Genomic DNA, 26,483 nt, shown 5'->3' with positions numbered 1-26,483 from the left:
GCACATAAAGGATTTATCAGAAGCCCTTATGAATATTTCATGAGTTGATATATTCAGCTGAATGAATTCAGTGAGTGTCAGTGTGTAGCTTGCAGACAAACCTCATCCACAAGGAGGCTACTGACATAGGAAGCACTTTGGCGCAGCGAGAGGCACAGGCAGGCTGATAAAGCTCCCTGTGACAGGCTCACTTGCCGTTCTTTTGAGTATGCTGCTCCTGCGCTCCCCGCGGCTGCCGAGCTGCTGGAAATAGTTTGCAGACTTCGCAACTGTCTCCTCACCTGCCGCCGGGTCCTGGGCTATGTGCGACGGTTTCGTCTTGGAGGGAGAAAGGTAGTTCTTCATCTGAGACATGACTGCAAAAAATTCTTCCAAGGAACTTACTGTTTCGGAATCTGAGGTTTGCATCAAGACTTTCAAGGAGCAAATGCATTTAGAACTTGAGCTTCCGAGACTACCGGGAAACAGACCCACGTCTCCTAAAATTTCTCCACGCAGTTCTCCCAGGAACTCACCGTGCTTTTTCAGAAAGTTGCTGGTGAATAAGAGCATCCGGCAGCGTCGCCGCTTCACTGTGGCTCATACATGGTAAGAGGGTACTTGGAGGTGTCCACAGTGTTTGGCGCACCCAGCTGTGATTTAGAAACTAAATGCAGAGGTCAAGTGTAAAATGCCCAGGGAACTGAAGAATACACGGTGCCCTGTGTGTTAAATTGTCATTGTGCCATTAGCTGTTTCCAGGTATGATCAGCCTCCCCCAGTTGAGAGTCTGAAATGACTGCTTTATCAAAAGGTCTAACTGATTCTAGGTGAATTAGCTGTGGAAGGAGTTTTAAAATAGTCATTTTGGGGTTTAATCTCTATTGTGGTGATAGGTGACTTTGTTTTTGGTTGTTTCGGTGATGTGTTTAAATAGCATTTGGAGGTATAAGAATAAGTGTTCGGATCTTCTAATTTGTTTCTCAAGATACTATATCAAGTCGAACTTAATGTATTCCCCTCCATGTTTGTAGTTACAAAGTAATGAGCTTTGACTTACTGACTTTTTATCTTTTCCTCCTACAGGAAAGGAAAACTAAATTAGCACTTCCAAAATTATGTGGTTCATTAATTTTATTTATGATTCAAATTGCTATTATCTTGAAGAGCCTCTTGTGGTTTAAAAAAAAGTGACTTGAAATGTATTGATAATTTTAGAATGCCAAGTAAATAAATTGATAATTTTAGAATGCCAAGTATTGATAATTTTAGAATGCCAAGTAAATAAATAAATAAATAAAAATGCCAAGTAAATAGAACCTTCTAGAGTTGCACTAAATGTGCCACTTTAACAATACTTATTCTCTACAATTGGTAGGTTCATTAAATCAGCATTATAATGAAATGCAAGGAAAAGGAAAGTAGAAATGAAATGAACTTTGGTTATAAAAGCCAGGCCATGTCTGATCTCCTTGATGGCTATATTTTCTTTCAGATTAAGATTCCCTTTAAAATTGGTTATATGTGACTACAGTGTTTATTTAATAGGAACCATGGCAGTAAAGGAAAATAGGAAGATAGGGTCTCTTAAAAACAACTGTCTCTGACACAGTGATTTTGTGAATCTATACTGGAAGGCCATAACATAATGAACCAAAGAGATTTGTCTTTTGAAAATTAGTGTTTAGGTGAAGTCTGTTTTCTACTCACCTCAACATTTGTCTGTACGATGTTTTGGCAAATTCAGGTTATCCCTAGAATAGGAAACCTGCCAATGTTGGTACACTAGCATACACTTTAACTTGGTAAATGCTATTTTTGTTTTCTGAAACAAAGCAGATTAGTGTTCATAAGTTTGTTTTACTGGGGAAATTTTCTGGTGAAAAAAATTGATCCTTTCTTGGGTTAATTTGATCTTACTCTTTAATTGCAATCTCATACTTGTGGAATACATGGGAATAGTTTTTCAAAACCGACCAATGGCATCGTTCATATGAAGAGAGGGATATCCAAGTCTTCACTTACTTGGAAACTCATCTCTTAGGCTTCTCCCCATCCTCAATCTGTATGTGCTTTCACATAGTTTGCAATGTAGGATGACTAAATTGGAGAAATTATAGAGGTATATTCTTCATGAGTTCTCATAAATGGAAAAAGATAGAAAACATAATTGCTTAATAGACACATATGGTTTACTATTTGAGTTAATACTAAACCATTATTTTGACCAGGAGTAAATTTAATATTAAGTAAGTTTATTTTCAGATAATGGTAAATCTGCATGAAACTTTGTGAATATTTTCTCTAATATAGAGTCTCTGAATAATAACATGACCTTTATTTTACTTAGAATAGATTCTTGATGTGCTAAGAACATAGTGCTATAAATACTGGATTTTTTTTCCTTTCAAAAGAACCCAAATTTTAAAAATGATTAAAGACCCAGTTTAACTCATGCGTTATACAGATTTTCATACAGCAAGTTACAAAAAAGGATGATTAAATGATATGAGGTAACATGCTAATAAAGTGAATTTTTTCTAGCTGAGTTAAAATGAAAATTGTCACTAATTGTCAGAAAAGTTTTGATATAATGTAAATAATAGATTTTTTTAAAAAAACCATGAATCACAAAACTTATAGCTTCAGTTGTAACCAGGATTTATTTTTAGTTCTTTCCTTCCTCATTCACATACTTCATTTCTTATGCTTCTGAGTCAAGTTATATTAGTTTGTTTTAAAGTCCTTATTAAGTTTGTATTGATTATTATTTCTATTATTTTTTAGTGTATGTTAATAGCTTCCAAATTTACTTTCATTTGATGAAAATTTTAGCTGGGAAATACACACAACCCTAATATACTTACGTGGCTTTTCTAAAAATTAAAATATGTCCCTTTTTAACATAGAATATTTTCTAAGATTAATAATTGCATGAGGGAATAATACCATAGGTACTTTATTTTTGCTTTTTGTCATGACAAAATGTGCCATCCTTTCATGATCGATGATTGGTATTTTCCAAACCTCACATTTGATTTAGAAATTCTAAAATGTGCACTTAGAAGTCTAAAAACATGTTATTACTTTACAGTAGACTGTAAGCTTCTTTTTAAGAAGATTGGATTGTTTTGATTTCAGCATTGAAATTAAAGTAATTTTCATGATGAAGCTAAACAATGCTGAAGATACAGTTTATATCTAAACCCACTGAACAATATTTTTATCTTTAGTTATTTGTAAATTTCATATTTTGGTCAGATGAATGTATAGTCTGCTTTGGGAAATCCAAGTTAAGAAGTGTGAGCTAGTGGTAGAGGATTTTAGAGACACTTGTGAAATACGGGCTCTGGGATTACTTTTAAATATATTTTAAAAAGTACATATTCAATGGGTTGTCACTAATCAATAGTTACACAATCCTAAATCTGGAAGGAATTTTAAGTGATTCTCTCCTTGCTTCCTTTTACCCTTGGGCAGGACCACAATTACTCCCTCGTTGACTTATGGAAAATTACTCTGCTTTTAAGACTTGAAGAAAATTGTTTCTGCAACTTCATTTGGCACACAGTCTCACTACTTTATAGTCAAGTATTTGAAAATTATTCCTTATGATATATATCTATTGATTAATGTTATATTTACTACATTTTTCCTAACAAATACTAAGAAAACACAGGGCCCGAGAATAGTACAAAGCTTAAGGTGATTACCTTGCATGCAGCAAAGTCTGACTTGATACCCATGTCATATGGTTGATACTGGCTTTATACTGCTTGTGGTTCCTGAGCACCACCATGGTGATGCCTGAGCACAGAGCTAGGAGTAAGTCCTGATCACAGAGGGGTGTGACAGGAAGGAAGGAAGGAAGGAAGGAAGGAAGGAAGGAAGGAAGGAAGGAAGGAAGGAAGGAAGGAAAGGAAGGGAAGAAAGGAAGAATTTATAGATCCCATTTGAATTTTTAGGTCATTATTAACAGATTCCAGGGTTTGGGGTTTATTTTGGTTCTTTTGCAGGCAGCAAACCTGGAAATAATTACGGTTCTATGCTCAGGAGTCACTTTTGGTGGGTTTCAGGGGTCCATAAAGAATATTGGGGAATGAATACTGAGCATGCAAAATAAACACCCTACCCATTTTACTATCTCCGGCTCCCAAGTTTTTTCATTTTTTGTTATTAATTCCTGCAAAATATATAATTAAAGCACCGGGATGAGCAAGAAAAGAAAAATAGTCCTGCTCAACCCATATGATTCCCATAGTCATGTAGATTTTAAAACCTTCATTAGAAAGCTCACGTATTTTGTCTTATTTAAGTTTCTTTGGGAATAAAGTAGAACTATAAATTCATGTTTTTTTTCACTAATAGATAGAACAGATGTAGATATAAAAGGAAAATATCCTGAATTGCTTTAGCTTCTTCCAAATATTTCTTCTCCATTAATCATTATTTGGACACTGAACTCCCATCCCAAATTCCCATATTCATCTTGAATTCCAACACTCAGAAATAGGCACCAGAGTTCTTGCTAATATGTATTAAAAGATTTAGGCAGATTGTTAAGCATCCATGAAATTTTCAGCAGTGCTGGATTGGAGCGGAGAACTTTCTGTCAGAGTCTGTAGGTTCAACCTATTGTTTTTCCTTAATTCCAAATTTAGGGAGACTTTCTGAGGTTAGTGTTACCTTGCTGTGCTTAAGTGACCTGTTAACTCTTGACTGAAACTTGACACAGTGTCCGGGAATTTCCACTGCTCCTTTGTTGATGTTCCAATCTCAGTCATCTGTCATTCTCCAGCCTCAGTCCATGAAACTCTCTCAAGCAGGCTGCTTGAGAGAAGGTCTTCAATACCTCCTGGACCCACTTTACTCCTCCCTCCTTCCCTCTCTTCTTGAAGAGCAAAGTTCCTGGCAAGTTGGTATGTCTGTCCATGCTTGTACATACAACTGTGAGCTTGTTGGCCCAGTGAGCCATGTTCTTTCAACAAGAGTTAGTATTTCCAAAAATATGAGTATTTATTATTATTATTATTATTATTTTTGTCCTTTTCCCCATTTGCTTCTACTTGTGTCCTTGGAATCTTTATTCATTTGAACAAGAGTCATAAAATGTAGACTTTCGTACCCACTATGCAAAAGTATTAAAAAGACACAGTTATTCTCTAAAAAATATACACAGGATAAGAGAGAGCTAGAGATAGTAGAGAAGAAAAAAAGGATGACAATGTAGTAGATTATTGATGCTTTTGTCAATCTTAGGTACATTTACTGTTTTACACAATTTAGTTTGTTAATTAAATATGCAATACCTGTACTTTGTGTTATTCTTGCATTGCCTTGAGATATTTTCTACCAATACTGTAAAATTTTGAAGACATGCATTTTTATGTATTTACTAATTGAACATTTCCTTAGACAAAATGTATGTTTACAACCCTGCTATCCTTATGGCTCTATTTGGGCTTAAAGAATAAGAAAGGTGAGAATAGTATAGTCACCTTACCTTCCAAGAACCACCTCACACCAAGTAATACATAAAAATTAGTCAATACATAAAAAATTAGCCAATTAAAAATTAGCCAAAATCTAGTGTTAGCAAAGATTGATGATCATCTGTGTACTAGTGATCTGTGTTAGTTCTGGAAGAAAGCTCAGTTATTTTCTAGAAAAGTAGACAACAGAGGGAAAGAAAAAATAGGGAATTACTATTAAAAAGAAGCCCAGGCACAAGGTAGATGATTCAGAGGGATGGGGTGCATGCTTTGTATTTAGGATCCTTGTATTCAACCGGCTGAGCACTGAGCTGTGAGTAGCTTCCAAGCACCACTGGATGTGACCCCACAAACAAATACGAAAAGTTCATATTTATTTGGCACTTCAAGTTGATCTGACAGTGTTCTAAATGTGTATATTTGTTTCCATAAAAAACCTTGGACTTATATGCCACTATTTCCGTCTTATAAGAAATGAAGTACAGGGAAAAAAGTAGTTGGCCTAAGGTTATACTGAAAATAAGGGGTTGGGCTGGGATTAGACTCTGAGCATGGGGGAATATGAGCAAAGTCCACTGAAGCAACTAAGCTACAAAAGAGAAAGACAGGAAATAATATGAGCTTAAAGATGAGTACTGTACTCTAGGCCTTGCTATAAATGGATAAGACTTTGGCTTTATTTCATCATCGTTGAGAAGTTATAGCAAACGTGTCAGAAGGAGATTGCCACGAATAGATATTTTTCTGCAAAGAAATTTTGCAGGCATTATGGAGAATGGATTGGAAGCTGAGGAGATTAGAAGCCAAGAGAGAATGTGTATTTGTGAGATAATGACTTCTAATTATTGTGCATATCCCATAGCATTGGAAGCTGTACTTATGACATTCTTTATGACAACAAATGACTGTTTATGGAAACTGGGAGCTAAGTATGTAAACTTGGTGTCCCTTGCATTTTTCACCTTCTGCAAGATGCTAGAAATTTCTAACAGACTAACTGCTCCCAAACAAATTAAATAATTACCACTAAGGTGCTTGGGAAGATAAGAAACCCAACAATGTCAGTCCTAAATTTTTAGTGATGCTTTTTGTTGTGATGTGTATACAATCCTAGTGTCTTCTTTTGTTGTTGTTTGGATACTTTTTTGAGCCATACCTGACAGCACTAAGGTCTTATGACTGACTCTGTGATCAGGAATGCTTCCTGGTAGGGCTAGGGATCAAACAGGTCTGTTACAGGCAAGGCAAGTGCCTTATCCACTGTATTGTCTCTCTTGCCCCAGTACTTTTTAATTTAATTTAATTAATATTGTATTTAAAAAATCTACCTGAGTTCATAATCTAAACTATCAGTGGAAAATTTGTTCCTTGGAGTCTGAGTCTACTGCATTCATGAAAGCAAACATTTTCTCAGTAATATGCATCTATAAATGGTGTTTTCCAGTCTTGTGTTGACCAGTCTTTGATATATTGAATTTAAAAAAAATACAGTAAAGGGGACTTCATAATGTAATGATGACTGCTTCCAACACACATGATGACTACAAAAGTCTAAGCCCCCTTTGGAAAATCTCATTTTCATTCTTCCCCCTTGCCCCCTCTTTCCTTGTCTCCTACCTAGCCTTTCCACTTGGATGTTATAGTGAGTGCTTCTTTCTTTAACATCACAGTCAAGATCCCTACAACATGATGCTTGATGCATTTAAGTGGTTCTCAGAAAGGAATCTAAAATGCTCTCATAGTTTACAAGGCTCTAAATTCATTCACTTATCCAAGCTACCTGTGACGGCATCTCTGGGTCTTTAGCTCCATTGGTTTCTCTTCTGCCCTTTAGCACTTAAGACACCATATCTGGGCTTTGCATTTGGAGTTTCTTCCACTGGAAGCCGGAGATGCTAGATGTTCATATAGTTCAGTCTAGGTCCATTCAGATTTCTATGTAAATACCACTTGCTCGAGAGGTGTTAGCTGATCCGCATCATCTATAAAAGCTCTCTTTCCCTTTGGAGTCTGTTACTTTGCTTATTAACATCTCTTCTTGCCATTTAGCATTACCTGAAAAGAGATTGTTATTTGCTAGATATTTTCCCCCTTTACTGCCTGGGAACCCTGCTAGATTATCTGAAGACAGGCTGGGCTCATAACAAATATTCATTGAACAAAATAAAAGAAAGAATGGATATGGTTCCTGTTTTGTACTCATTATTTTTGGGGCATTTCCCCATTATCTGAAGAGGGAGAAGAGGTGGTCTTGTGGATAGCTATTCTGTAAGGATTCTTATTTCATCCATCTTTGAATTTTTGTTTTTTCTTCCTGGCATTAGAATATACTACTTTGTTTCTTATTTTCATTACTATGATTTTGCAGACCAGGTTTCACTGTGATATTTTACAGAGGCTAGGTATTTTACATGATAACCTCTTTAATCTAGTCACTGCGTACAAATCCTACGACCTATCTTGTAATGCTGTGAATAGTTGTCTGTAGCTCAATTATTGACTTGGTTGTTTTTTGGACATCAAATAGCACAATTGGTGCTTCTATTCAAGAAAGTTGCTTATGTCTATTATTGAGTGGCTTTACAGAGTAATCTGTTTATCATTGGATCTTTAAAACATTTGCATGTTGTATCTTCAAATGTTTGATTACTTATGTTTTACCATGAAGGCAGCATTAAATGATCAGATCATCAAGAGTTGCACCCTTTGTTCTATTTTAACAGAAATTCGAGTAAGCCACCATGACCTGAGGACTGAGAAAATTGTGGATTAATAATCTTTGGTCTCTGGAAAAGACGTCACCAGCAGTGACAATTTTCACTTCCTTCTGTCTCTTTTTTTTTTTTTTTGACCTCGGAGATTGGTCCTTTGTCATTCTTTATAATTGGTTTGACACAGATATGTTTGAATCCCTCTGGGTACTATATGTTAAAGTAGAAAAAAGGAATTAGTTGAGCAGACTGTGTTTTGCTAAAATTTGGGCATTTTTCTCTTGGAGGAAGAACATGAAGGAATGTTTCTCTATATGGTTATAGAAGGACATCCCTGGAACTTAGTGTGTATGTGTTTGTGTGTGTATGTGTGTGTTGGGGGGGGTGCTCCCCTGATTGACTGGCACATCCTCTTTTTCCTGTTGTCCCACACAACTTCCGATGACTCTGGAAACAAAGGGATAGAGTTAGTTCTCTGAGAACTGCTTCCAAACTTTTTCTATTTTCTAGAACCAGAGTGTAATAAGTGTGGCATGGGGGACTCTTTGAAGAATAAAGGGAATGATCTTTATTTTTTTATTTTTTGGTTCTTGATGGATTGGAACAAAGTCATGAGGATAGCTGCAGGCTCTGAAAACTTCAGAGAAGTCACCTAGATCTCATTATTGCTAAAGACTTGAAAACCGTCAGCTTGAGAGAGAAGTAAGTTCTATAAATGATTATCCTCGAAAGACATACATGTCTAGATAATGTATAATATTAGGGTGGTATGGACCACAGATATTCAGGAGTGACACCTTGATCAATGAGGAGCTTGGGAGAATTTGTGGTTCAGGATAGGTCACAGACAGCACTGGAGAAAATGCAGTGGGCAGGGCCCTTGTCTTGCAAGTGGCTGACCCAGATTAGAAAATGAAATATCTTCTTCCAGCACCCCATATTGTCCCCAGAATCCTGCCAAGAGTGATTTCCCGAGCACAGAGCCAAGAATAATCCCGAGGACTTTAGGGTATGTCACTAAACAAACAAAAAAGTTGCATAAAATTATTAGAATAATAAATGAATGCTTAGATTTACTAATTGTGCTTATTTTTTACTTTTACTGTATGTCTTTCTCCATACACTTATGATCTCATGTAGTTTGTTAGTTTGTAGAGAATACATTTAGGCAGAGAACAATAGTTTTGGAGTTGAAAAAAGACTAAATTTAATTTTGCAATATTTATATCCTTTGTTTTAATTAATTTATGTCTATAGGGCCCAGACCCAGCAGTACAGGGGGCCAGAGGAAACTTTCAACAATGCCTGATGGTTTGATGCTTAGACCTGGTAGTAGTCAGGGGCTTTATGATGCTGAGGAGCTAACTCAGGATCTCTTACATAATTAATATGTGCTATGTCCTTTGAACTATCCCTTTTCTTAAAATGAATTTTTAAAAATGTAAGGTTATTTTCATTCTTAAAATATGATGTATTTTTATATCATAATTTAAGACTTTATTTTTATCAATATACTAACACACTAACATATTATTTTATTTATTTATTTATTTTTGCTTTTTTGGGTCACACACCGGCGATGCAGAGGGGTTACTCCTGGCTCTGCACTCAGGAATTACTCCTGGTGGTACTCGAGGGACCATATGGGATGCTGGGAATCGAACCTGGGTTGGCCGCATGCAAGGCAAACGCCCTACCCGCTGTGCTATTGCTCCAGCCCCCGATTTTAAAATAAAAATGTGACCATAAATTTGAGCTTAAATTTTAAAAAGTTATAGTGGAGGGTTAGAGATATCTGTATCATAGTTTGACTTTTCCTAGTAATAAATGATTTATCGTAGGCTTTTAAAATATTTTCGAAAATTTTTGATGCCTAGGTAAAGATATTTAATTTTCTGGATGATATAATTTGCATTATTAATAAGGAGATCATGTGCTATATTAATATGCTGTATATAGATATATGCTGTATTAAATATAGTTTTTAGTATACTGCAAAAATATATTATGTATAATTTCAGTTTATTTTTTATTGTTTTTTTTTGTATGGGTTTGCTTTTGGACCACACCTGGTAATTACTTTTGTCTCTGCACTCTGGGATCACTCCTGGCAGACTTGGAAGACGATATTGGGTGCTGGGCATTGAACCAGGGTCAGATGCATGCAAGGCAAACATCTTACCTACTCTACTATCTCTCTGGTCCTGAAATTGTTAATATTTTTTCTGCATTACCTTATATAACATTAAGAAGACTAATTGGATTTCAGTTTTTTCTAGACTTGCTATTAAAATTTTAGATAAATCTATTAACTGGAATTTCATTCCCTTCATTTGCAAATGGATATGAGAACCTTATGGTCAAATAATTTCGATATTAATTTTATTTTAAAACAATCTGTATATCTAATTCACTATATATGTTTGATTAATGTACTAAAGAGTAAGCGCTTTATTTATTGCAGATAACAGATATTATTGCTTAATTATCTTATTTAATCTCTAAATATACACAAATTCACACAATTGTTGAATTTGGTTATTGGAGCAGAAATTACTTTTCATTATTTGAAAACCATCCCTAGGTATGGAGTGTGTTTATTTGAAGGAGTCAAAGAGCTTGTGAGTATGTAAGGAAATCACCTTAGAACATCCACAGTATGACCTTTCCAAATAGGGAAGAAATTTACTATTCATTTATTTATTATCGTGTGATAATCACATTCTAATGATCCAACTAAAATTATACAGAAATACACTTTATAATAATATAAACTATTGTGGATCACTTATGTCACCTCCAAATAAACTTAAGAACCTTATTTTGTTGTTAACACGAAAAAAAAAAAGCCATTTGTTATTATCCACTGTGTGAAAGAGATAGGGACTGAGCCACTTTGCAGTAATTCCATCCACTTGCATCAGTAAGCTTGAAACCCCAACAAAAAATAAAACATAAGAAAATGCCTTGTCTATTTCAGGATCCCACATGTAAAAAGCCGATATAGAATTCAGTGAACAAATGCCTTGGAAGAATTCCAGTGTCATCCCAAACTCATTTCCATATATCTCTAAAACGTCTTCTTGCCACACTTCTTATTCCTCCGGCAAATTAATAAGCTCAGCCTGTTTGTGACAACAGATCTGAAAGTGCTTATTGAGCCTCTTTGGACCATTTTTGTCTTTGCCATTTATATTGGAAAGCTCTTTCCCAGGTCAGGTCTCCTAATTTGGAAGTCCAGGGAGACTGGACAAAGAAAATGAGGCATTCCAAGTCTCTCTGCCTGGTGTCTAAACCATTGTTTTGAGCTTTTTTTCTATAAAACCCATGTGCAAATATTAACCTTACGGGGAAAGTTTAGCTTTGTTTTCTTCACCTATCAGCCTGGTGAGCTAGTTTCAGACCTTATTGATATTCATATCTGGGCTTTCCTAGCAAAGAGCTGATTCTCAATATGCTCTTATTCACTACAACGACAAAGTGCATGGGTGCTGCAAATCTGATTTTTTGTTTGTTTGGGGATTGCAACTGACTGTACTGAGGTTCTTAATCCTGGCTCTGTGCTCAGGGCTGGCTTCTAGAAGTGCTTTAGGGACCATATGGGGTGCTGGGGATTAACTCATTGGACTGTATACAAGCCTTACCCATTGTACTATCTTTCCTGTGCCCTTATAATCTGAATCTGGATTCCATCTTTTTTTTTTAAATTGAATCACCGTGAGATACAGTTACAAAACTTTCATGTTTGAGTTTCAGTCATACAATGATCGACCAACCACCTCTCCACCAGTGCACATTCTCCACCACCAATGTCCCCAGTATTACCCCCACTACCTCCTTTCCAACCCTCCCCCTGCCTCTATGGCAAACAGTTTTCCCATACTCTGTCTCTACTTTTGGGCATTATGGTTTGCAATATAGATACTGAGAGGTAATCACATTTGGTCCTTTATCTACTTTCAGCACACATCTTCCATCTTTTACCAGAATTTTGACACACCATTTTATCCTTCCTAGTTTATCTTTCTCAAGGTGAAAATATTAAAAAACGTACTACTTGTATCTCATTAGGTTGTAATGAAAATCATTGTGTATATACTGATTTACCACAACTCCTGAACATTGATGGGTAATTGGCATCAGTTCACTAACAGATCCAGAACATGTGTTTTAGAAAAGAAATATATTAGTATGTGTCATGCTATGAATTAACCTTTGTGTGACTTGACTTAATATTTTGTTTAGCTACTTGTACATGCAATGTCCATTTCTTTTTAGACATCTCTAGTATTAGTGTCACAGAAAAGTGCTTTATTTTAGAGATCATTATGTTCATTCTTTCAAAGTAAAATGAAATTTACAAAGAAAAAGAAATTACTAGGTATTAGGGGGCTTAGTCACTCACTTTGAGGGAAAATGATTGCAAATCACTATGGTCATAAAATAATCTTTGTTCTTCAAAATTTCAGTTACCTACCTGAATTTGATACTTGCCTCCATTATTAAAATTAGATGCTTATGCTTATCATTTCTCTGAGTTTATTTAAATGAATTTATACTAAATAAAAACAATTTTTTTCAAAGTATGAAAATGCTACTGAAGTCAATTGAATCTAAATCTAACCTCCTAGTAACTTGTTTATATAAGAAACTTTATTCATGAAAGGCACTGGGGAAGAAAATTTTAGAATCTGGGGTCAAAAAGAACCGATATATGTTCCCTGATGCCATCACTTACAGATTTTCATTGTAGATTTTCTTTTTCATTGTTTTCTTTTTTCTTTCTCTCTCTTTTTTTTTAAGTGGGGGAAAAAGTCATTTGGGAGTCTCAACCTCCTCGGTGTTAAATCAGGGATGAAAAAAAACTTTCCCAATTCATATATGCCATCAGCAAATATTAACGGTTGATTGAAAATTTCAGGCAAGAGAAACTTAGTTGCTGGAGGAAGAATAAATAGAAATTTGCTGGATAGGAAGTAATATTTAACTATTACAAATGAAAGCAAAATTAAGTGGTTGCCTTAATTACTGCAGGTATATACAGATTGTAGGATAAAACCAGCCTGTTAATAGGCTTTATTTGGTACCATAAACACTTTGCTTTATTGAAAGGAACAGAGTTTCTATTGTAAGTGACAGACTGTATGAAGACTGGGCCTAAACTAATAATACCTTTGAATTTTACCTATTGAACACTCCCAGAGGGGTTTTATTTCAAAGTCTTGCTTCCTGCAGAAAACTCTTAGAAATCTCATGCCACTAGTATTCAGTGTGGTAAAAATGCTACTTAACCTTTATCTGTGAGCTTACAATGCATAAATTACATTACTTTTTATTTCTTCACTCAAGAATATTTCAAGATGAAAACAGAAATGGAGGTTATTGGCTTTTTTGTGACAAAGACTTCTCATATGATCATTGATCAGGTTGATTCCATCTACAGCAATTGAAAGGCAGTAAAAGGGTGTATCTTCAAGGCAAATGATTCCATTCAAATAGGCTCAAGGCTCTGTTACAGTGGAAAAGAAAGTCAAATATTTTTGAGTTTCACAGAAATCATGCCACATCTGACCTAAAACCGATTAAAAATAAGACTTTTTAGGAATATCTCTGGCAATTGTAGATTAAATGAAGTAACTTCTTTGCAGAAAACTTGGAGAGTCTAATATAAAAAAGTTCTCTTTATAAACACAGCACTTGCTTAAGATTCAGGGGATATGAGTTTGGTTGTGACAAGTTGAATTCTGAAAGCTTTATAAGCACATATGTATACATTGGTGACTGGTGTCTTCTTATCAAGGGATTAATAATCATGTGCTATATTCTTAATATTTTGAGAAGTCACCAAACCATTTTCCAAGGAGATCGAGCCAAGTAGAAGTCCCACCAATAGTGAATGAGAGTTCCTTTTTACCACAATCCTGTCACACTTACTTTTCTGGAACTTTATCTCTCTCTCTCTCTCCCTCCCTCCCTCCCTCCCTCCCTCCCTCCCTCCTTCCCTCCCTCCCTCCCTCCCTCCCTCCCTCCCTCCCTCCCTCCTTCCTTCCTTCCTTCCTTCCTTCTATTCTCCCACTTTATTTTTTTTCTTTGCCTTTTGGGTCACACCCAGAGATTCGTAGGGGTTACTCCTGGCTCTGCACTCAAGAATTACCCCTGTTGGTGCTGGGGGGGGGGGGCCATAAGGGATGCCTGGGATTGAACCCAGGTCAGCTGCGGGCAAGGCAAACGCCCTACCCAATGTACTGTCACTCCGGCTCCTATTTATTTTTCTTTTGGGGTCACACCCAGCGATGCTCAGGGGTTACTCTTGGCTCTGCAAGAGCATAAATTACTCCTTGAAGTTCTTAGGGAACCATATGGGATGCGAGGGATTGAACCTAGGATCACAGCGTGCAAGACAAACATCTTACCTGCTGTACTATTGCTCCAGTCTGCCTGCCCGCCCCCCCCACACACACTTCATTTTAACACCATGCTTTATAAAGTTGTTCATGATGATTTGTTACAGGCATTCTATATTCCAACACCAATCCCATCACCACTGTCACCTTCCCTCCACCGTTGTCTCCATTTCCCAACCACCCCTCAAGCCTCCGCCATAGAAGGCTTACAGTAATTTAGTTTATAGTGCATATTGCCACTAAATGGCTGGCAAGAAGATAAAAAATATTTCCACTGAAGACAATTTGTAAGAATTGCTATATCTTACTATGGGGATATTACGTTCTTGTCTGAAGGTTTACCAGGTTGTTGAAAGTCTTCTGTGTTTTTGTTAGTTGAAATTGGTTGGCTTCTACATTGCATCCCATCAAATCTGGTTTGCTGCTACTGGAATGTCAGTGTTCTAGAATTTGAAAATGCCATGTGGCCATGAAAGCAGCAATGTACTTCAGAAAATCCAGAATTTTTAACTGGGCAGTCTGACTGGAGTTAATTTTTTTGCCGGGCAATGACTGAAATATGGGAGTGGTTGTTGAGGGCACTCAGTGTCCCAGAGGTCTCAGCCTGGAACTGGTATTCTAGAAATTTTTGTGGCTTGGTGAACTCTTTTGAGATTTATTGGTGAGTCTCTATACTAAGGCTGGTTGATGAACTTACATCAGTGGAAAGTGGGCATGACTGCTGGGGCTTCTGGAAGTACAGAAAGTGGGGGAGTGTTAACATCCCAACTCAAAAAGGCCTGGAGTTTTCAGCTCAGGGACTGATGTACCTGGGTTTGCTAACAGGGCTTTGTTTGGGGGGGAGCTAACCCGTCCCCTGGGACTTTCATGTAGACCATACTCTCTGGTGTGAAGTGATACTTCATTGTCACTTGGACTTAAATCTTTCTGATAATCAGTAATGGTTAGTATTTATTTTTTAAGTGCCTCTTATCTAACTTTAGAAGAATAGAGCTTCCTTTGACCCTGCAGCTCTTTTTCTTGGCATCTCACCCCAAAGCATTTTCACTCCCTGAATCTGAAAGGACATATGCACACCTTTGTTCATCAATGCATCATTTATAATAGCTAAGATCTAGAAACTCATCAACAGATGGGTGAGTTAATGAAAACATGGTCTGTATACACAATGGATTGCTACTCTACTATGATGAAAGATGAAATCCTGCAGTTTGCTACAACTGGGGTGAAACTAGGAGAAGTCAGGCTAAGTAAAGTGAGTTAGAAAGAAAAAGACAAATATCAGATGACAATGCTCATTTGTGGGCTAGAAAGAAACAAGCCAATGTTTAGCCCACCCCAACGGAAACTCCCTGAGATACAGTCAACGTAACTGATCTGAGTGTGTTGGCAAAGTAGTGAGGGTAAGAGACTGTATTGATCTCTGGGAAATGGACGAGGAAGCCTGACAGGCTGGTGGAGGGCATGGTGTAACGGTATTGCAAGTCTGAAACACTAATACCATACTAACGTTTGTTCTTGTCCACTTCTGTTGACGCTCAAAGATCATACTTGGCTCTGTGCAGAGGTGCCACACCTGACTCTGCTTAGAGGTTGCTCTTGATTCTCTGTTCAATGTGCACGCTTGGCAGTGCTCTCAGGACCAAATACAGTGCCTGGATTTGAACCCTTGTCGTGACTGCAGCTGCAAGCAAGATAAGTGACTTAGCCTCTGTACTATCTCTCAGATCCTGCACAATGATAAACTGGCACTGTAGCACTGTCCTCCCATTGTTCATTTATTTGCTCGAGTGGGCACCAGTACGGTCTCACAACTTGTTGTTACTGTTTCTGACATATCGAATATGCCATGGGGAGCTTGCCAGGCTTTTGCCGTGGGGGTGGGTTACTCTTGGTAGCTTGCCGGGCTCTCCAGGAGGGGCATAGGAATTGAACCTGGGTCGGCCACATGCAAGGCAAACGCCCTACCAGCTATGCTATTATTAATTTGAATTTCAAATACTAAAAAAATAAAATGAGAATTCACATTGGGAATAATTACCTTCTCAACCATCATTACCTTAGGCATTGTACTATGAATATTGAATACTGGTGGTTTATAGAGTGCTTTGGTTTCCTGCAAAATACCTTGGCAGAGACTCTGAGGAGAGAAAAATCAGGCTTCCAAGAAGTTTATGCCTATCAAATCATATTTTCCAAATGTGACTCATCTTTAACGTGCATTAATGAAATTCATTTTATATTTTATATGACTATTACAATGTTTATGCCCAGAACTTAGTACTGTGAAGGTTTGTGCTTATGTGTATGTTTAGATATTCTTAAAGCATTACTGTTTTATGTATATTAGTCTCTTTTGCCAAGGCTTAAACCCAGGAGGGAATTGCTTTGAGTTAATTCTGATGTATGACTATAGTTTTCATGTTTTGTGTTAAGTTGAATTAAAAAGATATATTGTTGCTGGATCCAAACAGATACATCTTGCTCTGAAAAGACTTTTACTACAGCCAAAAAAAGATACGATTAGTTGGCACATGCAATGGTGTTTTAGCCACATCCAGTAACCACATCCAGGACCCACTCCTGGACTCTTTGCTTAGATACCACGCCTGACTCTGTTCAGAATAGGTGCAATCTATATCTGTTTATAAAGTGTGCAAGGTAAAATAGCTCTCCCAATGCCACCTAGTAGGACTGCTCTGATTAGGAAACTAAAGGTTTCCAGAGAAAAGTACTGTCCCCTTTCTGAATTTCTGTAAGAATTCTGACTTATTTTCTTGAGCAACTAATCAGTAGGAAACTTTTTGAGGGAATTTGGCTAACCAGTGAGAATAGTAGTAGTCTTTTTAAAATCCATTATTCCAAGCAGAAAATTAGCTCAAGACAAACAAGATATTATTATTTTAATTTTTTTCCACATAAAACTGGTCACTTCACTTAATCACTTAATCCCCGTTATTCATCGATTTACTCGAGCGGGTGCCAGTAACGTCTCCATTCATCCTGGTTGCGTGCTAGCATAGCCCAATGGTATCTGTTCGTTCTAGGAACATGCAGAGCCTCAAACCGATCATTCAGGGTCTTGACGAAGAAGTCTGACCATCTTGTAGGTGGGTGTCCACGTGATCTTTTGATGTCCCATGGAATCCAATCAGTAATGGCTCTAGTCCAGCGGTTGTCTGTAAACCTCATTACGTGTCCAGCCCATCTGATTTTTGATGTCTTGGCAAATGAGACAGCGTCCCTGATTCTTGAGCGTTGACGAAGATCAGAACTCCGGATTCTATCTCTCATTTGAGTGAATCGTGATATTCCAAGCATAGCTCTTTCGATTCCTCTTTGAGAGACCCGAATAGCGTTCTCATCCTGTTTTCGTAGGGTCCAGGTCTCTGAGGCATATGTTAATGCAGGAAGAACAGTGGAATCAAAGAGATGTGCTCGTAGCTGGAGGTTCTTTCTCCTTTTAGTTATTTCTTCAACGTTCTTGAAGGCATTCCAAGCCGCTCTCTTCCTCCTGCGCAACTCAGGTGCCAGGTCATTTATCATGTTGATTTCTCGACCTAGGTATATATAACTGTTGCATTTGGAGATGGTGGTTCCGTTGAGAGTGAATGGAGCGTCAGGAACAAGGCTGGTTCTCATAAACATTGTCTTCGTAAGATTCAGCTGTAGTCCGACCTTTCCACATTCACGGTCAAAGTCGTTCAGCATTTGTGCCGCTTGGCTGATGTTTGGTGTTATTAGAACGATGTCATCAGCAAAGCGGAGGTGGTGTAGTTGCCGACCATCTATCTTCACTCCCATGCTTTCCCATTCCAGTCGTCGCATGATGTTCTTGAGGGTGGCACTGAAGAGTTTTGGTGAAATGATATCACCCTGCCGAACCCCTCTCTTAAAACTGGTCAATATAAAAAAACTTAGACCATGTCCTTATTATGTCATTCATTCCTACTCTCCACTTACAGATGACAAACACTGAGGCTCAGAGAGGTCAACTGTGATGTGGTAACCCAGGACAAAGGGGCCAAACAAAAATTGACCCAAGTATTCTCGTTTAGAATTGCACATTCTTTTCTATACTGGAAAGGCCTATAGCTTTATTGGAACTTCTCCCCACAGCCTGCTTCATTCTTCCTTATCATCCTCCAACTCTGGACCAGGAAGTGAAAGCATCCGCCTTCTCAAACTCTCCCATGGTCTTTTAAATTAGCCTTTTCCTACTGAGGACCAGACAAAGTCATTTGCACTTAAGCCAAATTGACACATGGGTTTTAATGTATTATTCCATTTTTGCAAAGTAAATGCTAAACCAGGAGAATTAATATCTTCTTGTAGAATTTACCACATCGAAGAGCAGAGTTGTAAAGGATAGGTGGTTTGGAAGGATAAAAGACTTTTTTCCAACTCATCAAAGCAATAGTTATAGACAATGTGCTGAATATCCCCTGCATGGTAGTTGTGTTTACAAATCTTTCATTGATTTATAACTCTGTTACCCATTCACCATCCATGCTTCCTGATTTCCTGTTTCTGTGGAGCAACTCTCTGTGACTGGTTAAGTCCACTTTCCCTTATGAAAGCATTTTATTCTCTCTCCCTCTCAAGGACTTTGCCCTTGCATTTTTCCTTCAGTTTACTGTATCATCAGTTTCCCTATGAGATAATTTCTGTTCATCTGCAGCATGCTGTAGTCTATTGCGGGGGCCCCGCAAAACCACTCTCCGGCCCGCGGAGGTGGCCCTAGGATCTGTAGGTGCAGGGAAGGACCGACCGAATGAACACAAGACACAAGAGACAGAATGCAGCTCAGAAACAGAGAGAAAAAGGGACAGACTTTATTGGGGGCAATCAGGGTATATATCCATTAGTGAGGCAGCTACACTAAAGGTCGTGCCCATATATGGTTAGGAAGGTTTGTTTTCACCTATCATGCATTACAAGGTTTATGTGTATCTGGTACCAGACACGAGGTGATTACACAAAGGGCCATGTCCATATGATTTACCAGACATGAGGTAGATACACAAAGAGCCATGTCCATATGATTTATAAAATTTACATGCATCACGTACCAGACACGAGATAGTCACTTCTTGTTATTACTGACAGCCATGACAGATGTTCTCTCAGGATAACCATACATCAAGATAACCATACATAGCACTGGTTTTGCCTGTTGCGGGGTCAAGTAGGTCAAGATGACCATACATAGCACAGGCTGTGCCTGCTGTGGGGTCGTAGGTCAGGATGACCATACAGGCACTTAGGCCTTGGTCAGTTAAAGGGCCAGCTTCCCACAGTCTATTCTTTTTAAGCCCTCTTTGACCTCACATGCACACTCTTCCATCAGTTATTCAATTTATATTCTCTCTCTCTCTCTCTCTCTCTCTCTCTCTCTATATATATATATATATATATATATATATATATATATCACTGTCCTCCGGTTGTTCATTAATTTGCTTGAGCGTGCCCAGCAACATCTCCATTGTGACACATTGTGACATTTGTTACTGTGTTTGGCATATCGAATACATCACAGGTAGCTTGCCAGGTTTTGCCGTGCAGGCGAGATACTATCGGTAGCTTGCCGGGCTCTCCTAGAGGGGTGGAGGAATCGAACCTGGGTCTGTCAGGTTGGCAGCATGCAAGGCAAACACACTACCCACTGTGCTATCGCTTATATATATATATATATATATAATACCGTAATAATTGTCTGTACTTCGCTACAACTTTATTTTTCTCCTATCCTTTCTTGAAAACATCTAATTAACTCTCCTTGTCACGACTCTACTGGAAATGTTTTTTGAGGTCATAACATTCATGACCAAATCTGCAAATCGATTCTCAACACTCAACTTTTTCTGCTCATTAGAAGCACAACTTAGAATGATTATTCTCTCATTCTGGAAACACCGCCTTCACTTGGCTTCTTGGAAATGGAATTCTCTCTTCTTTCTCAGAGAAGGCTCTTTCCCAATATCTCCAGCTGTTCCTTTTCATGACTTCAGTTTCTAATCATTGGAATGCATGTGCCTTCTCAGACATGTGGACATCTCTCTCCTCTTTCTCTCTCTTCTTCTTGAGAGCAAGTGTTTCTCTTAGATTTTTGAGTATTAGCATAACCATATGCTAATTTTCCTAGCCATATTTCTTAGAGTTCATGATCTGTGTATCACTTCAGAAAGCTTCTCAACAGCTAGAATTCAGTGTGTTCTAAACAAACAATGTGTTTTTTGACAGTCCCCCATCCCACCCCAATGCCCAGCCTTGTTGCAGTCTGTTACCAATCTTCTGCATTTTTGTAAAAAATGCTATTTTATTTCCTTATTTCTGTAGCCAGAGATCTTTCTGCTTTCCACAAGTTCTGTTTTTTTAATTCCTAATATTTCATATTTCAGATGCATCAGAAAATTCTACCAGCTCTACTTTGACATTGTAGCCAGAGTCTGGCCACTTCTCATCCCTGCCATCTCACTGTTCTGATCCAAGTTGCTATTACTTCACATGTACATAATTATGTTAACCTCTTACCTGGTCTTTTTGTTTTCTCTACTTCCTTTAAACAATGTATTCCCCTCACAACTGTGACAGTGATCCTTTACAAGATAAGTTGAATGAAGCTTTTCCTCTATTCAGACATTTTCCATAGTAATCCAACTTACTCGGACTGGGGAATCACTTGGACTGTTCCTGCAAGACCCTATGCTCTCAACGAATTACTTCTTTTTGTTTGTTTGGGCCACATCCAGCTGTACTCAGAGATTTCTTCTGGCTTGGTGTTCAGCGACCACTTCTGGTGAGGCTCAGGGGACCATATGCTATGTTGGGAATTGAACGGGGTCAGCTGCATGCAAGACAAGTGCCTTGAACTATCTCTCTGGCCCTAATCAAGCACTTAACTCCACACTGTTTTAGACACTGAATTTTATTTACTGGTTCTTAGGCAACATAAACAACCTACATTAAAGACTCTGCCATGGTTTTTTTTTTTGGTCAGAAAAGAATTTCCCCCAGATTTTTACATGGTCTTCCTTATTTCAAGCCATTGTTTCAATTCATCTTCTTGGAGAGGACTTCTTACCATTCATATAAATTATCTACCTGTCTGTCTGTCTATCTATCTATCTATCTATCTATCTATCTATCTATCTATCTATCTGTCTGTCTCTTGTTTTCTCTGTCTCGTCTACAAACTTTATAACAGAAAATGTTGCCCATTCTGTTCCCTGCTACATCTCCTAAATCTTTTAATACAAGCTAGAACATAGTAGGCAGTTGATACCTCTTTTTTTTGTTTGACTGAATGCATGTATGTATGTATGAACAGATAAATTGAGAAGGACAAGTGAATAACTTGGGTGCCTTTCATCTTAAAACTGTGAGCGCACAGTGGGAAAGAAAATGTAAAAAAGATAATTTAAAAATACAATGTTAGAGATCATATAGTGAAAGTAACTATACTGCTCAGTAGTAGTTTTATCTGCAAATATAGCACTGTAGCACTGTCCTCCCTTTGTTCATTGATTAGCTCGAGTGGGCACCAGTAACATTTCCAGTAACATTGTGAGACTTGTAGTTACTGTTTTTGGCATATTGAATACACCACGGGCAAATGTAAAATTTTAAAATGTCTTATAATTTACAAATAGGTTTATATTAGAAAGAGATAGAGAATGAGAATGAGAGATGGCAATGAATAGGAATAGGCTTTTTAAAAGTGTACTGATTGTGTAGTAAATTTAATTTATTAGGCTTAATGTAATAAACATTAATTTATGCACTAAATTATTTATGATTGTATGTCTTAGACAAATAATGAATTCAGTCTGTTCCTATAATTTTAACCACTATGCCATAAAATTTATTCTTGTAGATATTAAGTCAGACATAATAGGCATAAGTGCATTCTATTTTTCTTTATTTTGATATCTAATGCTTCACACTCATAGATTAGCTCTTTACAGTATCTCTTATTATTCCATAATTTTTAGTGACTTTAAAATTCAGTATTATTGGCTCTATTCCTTTTTTGTCTATGAGATACTTAGGTACCATGAGATGTTATATTCTCCTATTTCCCCTTGATTCAAAGGTGTGTGTGTGTGTGTGTGTGTGTGTGTGTGTGTGTGTGTTTACTCTTTAATTTTAAATATGTTTTCTTAAACTGAAAAATTGAAAAAGTGGTTCTTATCTAGTCAGTATTATGTCATGAGTCAGAAGGATAAAAATAATATTCATAGGGCTGGAATGATATTACAACAGTTAGGTCATTTTCTATACACACACAGTAAACCTGAATTTGATCTCTAGTAGCACATATGGTCCACCAAGCACCTCCAGGAGTGATCCTCAACCTGAGTTTGACCTCTGGTATCACATTCCATCTAGGACCTAAGTTTGATCTCTGGTATCACATATGGTCCACCAAGTACCTCCAGGAGTGATTCCAGAGCACAGACCCACGGTCACATGTATGTCACATGTAACTAGGGTGGATTGCCTGTAAGATAAAGACCTTAAAACCCATGTACTATCACTGAAACTCCAAAATGAATGTATTCTTATATTGCCTAGTAAGTAAAGTAAGTAAAGTAAAGGCCCTCCCGTTGATCGTCGATTTGCTCGAGCGGGCCCAGTAACGTCTCCATTGGAGACTTTTGTTGTTACTGTGTCTGGCATATCGAATACTCTAGGTAGCTTGCCGGGCTCTCCGAGAGGGGCGGAGGAATCGAACTCGGGTTGGCCATGTTGGCTACGTGCAAGGCAGACGCCCTACCCGCTGTGCTATCGCTCCAGCCCATTGCCTAGTAACTGAATTCTAAATTTTTCCCTCTGAGGTATCTGAATCTTGTTTTACTTCAGAAAAGTTTATTTTGGTCACTCTGATATCATTGAGATGCTGACAGATAGAGGGGAATCTAGTAATGTCATACCTGAAATTATAGGCATGAGGAAACCCACCCAATAGTATTTATGAATCAATGGTATATTTATAAAATGTGAAGATATATATAATAGAAATTCTGAAAAATGAAGGGAAGTTCAGTATGGTGGGTCAACCCTTCTAGGTCCTTAAACTGTTTATTGAGATCTAGGATTTTTAATTTTTTCCTTTCATTATTGTAATTGAAAAAAACAAGACATAACACTTTTTTCCCCAAGGCTAATTGCTGTATATTTTTAACTGTATGTGAGATTTTGTTTTATCCAAGTTTTTACTGTTTGGGAGTTCTTAAATATGGTTTAATTTGGAATGAAAGACAATGAGAGAGAGAGAGAGACAGAGAGAGACAGAGAAAGAGAGGAAAAGTACCTGCCATAGGGGTGGAAGGGAAACGTGGGCATTGGTCATGGAAAATATACACTGGTCAAGGGGACAGTGTTGGAGCATTGTATAACTGAAACCCAATCACGAACAACTTGGACTTGGCTGTTCATGGTGATTCAATTAAAAAAATAATTAAAACAAAAGATACTGGAAAGGTTCCATGCATCTTAAAAAAAAGGTAAAAAAACCCACAAAAACCTTGCTGGACTGGTCTTCCCAGGATCCACATTCTTAGCTTGAGTTTCCATTAGCAGCACATAACCTTGGAAAAGTCCTTGTGAAATAAGGAAATGGACAGGAAGGTGTCAGAGGTTCCTTCCATCCCTTGCAGTATACTTTCTTCTTACTCCAAATGTAGATAAAAACAACTAGCGTGACAGGGGAAGAAAAGAAAGACAATCTCTCTCTCTCTCTTTCCCTCAGTAAAAGACTTATTAAGAAAAACAGAAAGGAAACGAAAGGAAAAGAAGGCAGAGAAACTTCCAGATTATGGGAGGGGTCTTCTAAAGCAGAATTCCCTGAAAGACCATCCTTTTAAGGAGTTTATGTGCAAAATATTTTCTGGTTTTGCAGTAGCATGCATCAGACATAATTATTGTGTTTGGATTGGGATATTCAATTTTTAACATGTTCTCAGATTCTCCAGGCATTTAATTTTCCATCTGGTCTTCATAAAAGATTTCACATTTGTAATGCATCTCAGGCGGCTGCTCAGAGGGCATCATTAGAATTCCATCCATGATGCAGTTTGATAGAGCAGATACTTTTTAAACTTTGAATTTGTTTTTATTTGAGCGTTTTCCCCCCTTCTTCTTTAAACCAAGGAATAACACCTGATCTCGGTGCTGCATTTCTCCCTAAAAAACAATCGTAGCCTGCACACACCGAGACAATATACTTGCCCCCTACTTCCTTCTGTTCTTTTTCAAGCTGCTAGGGCAGGAAAAAGAACCACACTGTGGGCTTGGTACAAGGAAACTTAACAGACGTCATACTTCTTCTTCATTAAACAATCTGTCCTCAGTCGTTGCAAATGGAAGCAATATTTTCAAGCATGTGTACGTTTTCATGATATATCCAAACCCAAATACCTGGTTCTAGGTATAGTTCAAATAAATATTCACAGCTTTCTATTTACTATAGTTAGGCGCTTAATGCATATTTATGAAATTTTAGCAGATGCTTTATGGAGTCCTGACCAGCTAATATGTGAAAATTAAGTTTTTCGATCCTCATAGCAACTCTTTGAATACGGAACTTGTATATTCCTGTCTTAAAGATAGGACAGTGAAACAAATAAAGAAGGTTGGAGGGTTACTAACAGCTAACCAGAAAGTCAGGCCTGAGTCTGTGTTTTTCAAATTTTTTTTAAAATTTTACTTTAAGCAATGGGGTTTACAAACTGTTATTGGTATGTTTTCATACATTAAAATTCTGGCCCCACACCTTCCACTGGTGTCCACTTTTCTCTACCACCAGTGCCCCACCTGCAAGCACCCCTCCCCCCCCCCCCCACATCATCCTCTATATTGAGTTTCCCACAGGAAACCAGTTCTCAATTTGTTTCCTTTTGGCCTTGTTTCTGTTTCCTTCTGCATTCTTCCCTTTATGTATTTGGTTTTGCCCTGCCATGTTACTTTATGTTCCACGTATGAGAGAAATCATTTTTTGTCTCTCTTTGCCCTTCTTCACGCAGCATGATACATTCCAGATCCATCCAAGTACTTTGAAATTGCATGACTTTATCTTTTCTTATAGCTGAGTAGTATTCCATTGTGTATATGTATCAGTTTCTTAATCTAGACATCTATTCTTGGACATTTGGGTTTTTTTTTCCAGATTATGGCTGTTGTGAATAGTACTTTAATGAACATAGGGCTGAAAAATGTTTTGTCTGAGTAGAGTTTTTGGAGAAAGTGCCCAAAACTTCTCTAGAGTAGGTACCAAGAAGTAGAATTGCTGAAACATATGGAAGTTCAATTCCTAGTTTTTTGAGAATTATTCATATTGTTTTCCCCAAGATTGGACTAATCTACATTCCTAGCAGCAGTGAATGAGGGATCATTTCCCCACATCCATGCTAACACTGGTTGCTTTTTTTCTCTAAGATGTGTGCTAGTCTCCTAGTTTAAAATGATTTCTTATTGTTTTGAGTTGCATTTCCCTGGTAAGTGATATAGAGCACTTTTTCATGTACCTTTTGACTATCTGTATGTCTTTTGAGGGGATGGTTTGGGGTCACACCTGGTAGTGCTCAGGGTTACTCCTTGATTGGCACTCAGGAATCTCTCCTGCCAGGCCTGGGAGATTATATGGGATGCGAAGGATCAAACCTGTGTCAGCCGCGTGCAAGGCAAATGTTCTGCTCATTGTATACTCCAGCCCTAATCAGTTTACCTTCTTTGAGGAAGTTTGCGCTCATCTCTCCCTACCTCACCCCTATTTTTTTTTATTAGTGAGACACAATGAGGTACAGTTGTAGACTTACAAATTTTGTGTTTGGGTTTCAATTATACAATGATCAAATATCCATCCCTCCATCAGTGCCCATTTCCCACCACCA

At 37.6% G+C, this 26,483-nt stretch overlaps 1 protein-coding gene across 2 annotated transcripts in view; it reads left to right on the top strand.

Annotated features, from left to right (window-relative positions):
- Positions 1-26,483, top strand: part of PDE4B (phosphodiesterase 4B) — a 687,840-nt gene that overhangs the window by 230,447 nt on the left and 430,910 nt on the right. The window contains exon 1 of one of the 2 annotated variants that reach the window (XM_056122177.1): positions 307-588. The exons of the other annotated variant lie outside the window; for it this stretch is intronic. Within the exon in view, the coding sequence (XP_055978152.1) occupies positions 353-588 (236 nt within the window). The 5' untranslated portion in view covers positions 307-352. Of the gene's footprint in view, positions 1-306; positions 589-26,483 lie in introns of those variants that run through there. 2 annotated transcript variants of the gene reach the window in all.

The sequence above is a fragment of the Sorex fumeus genome, unplaced genomic scaffold (genome assembly GCF_029834395.1).
Source record: "Sorex fumeus unplaced genomic scaffold, SorFum_2.1 ptg000045l, whole genome shotgun sequence".
Lineage (NCBI taxonomy): Eukaryota > Metazoa > Chordata > Mammalia > Eulipotyphla > Soricidae > Sorex > Sorex fumeus.
Note: the sequence above shows the minus strand (reverse complement) of the source record. Positions and strands in the feature narration are given on the sequence as shown.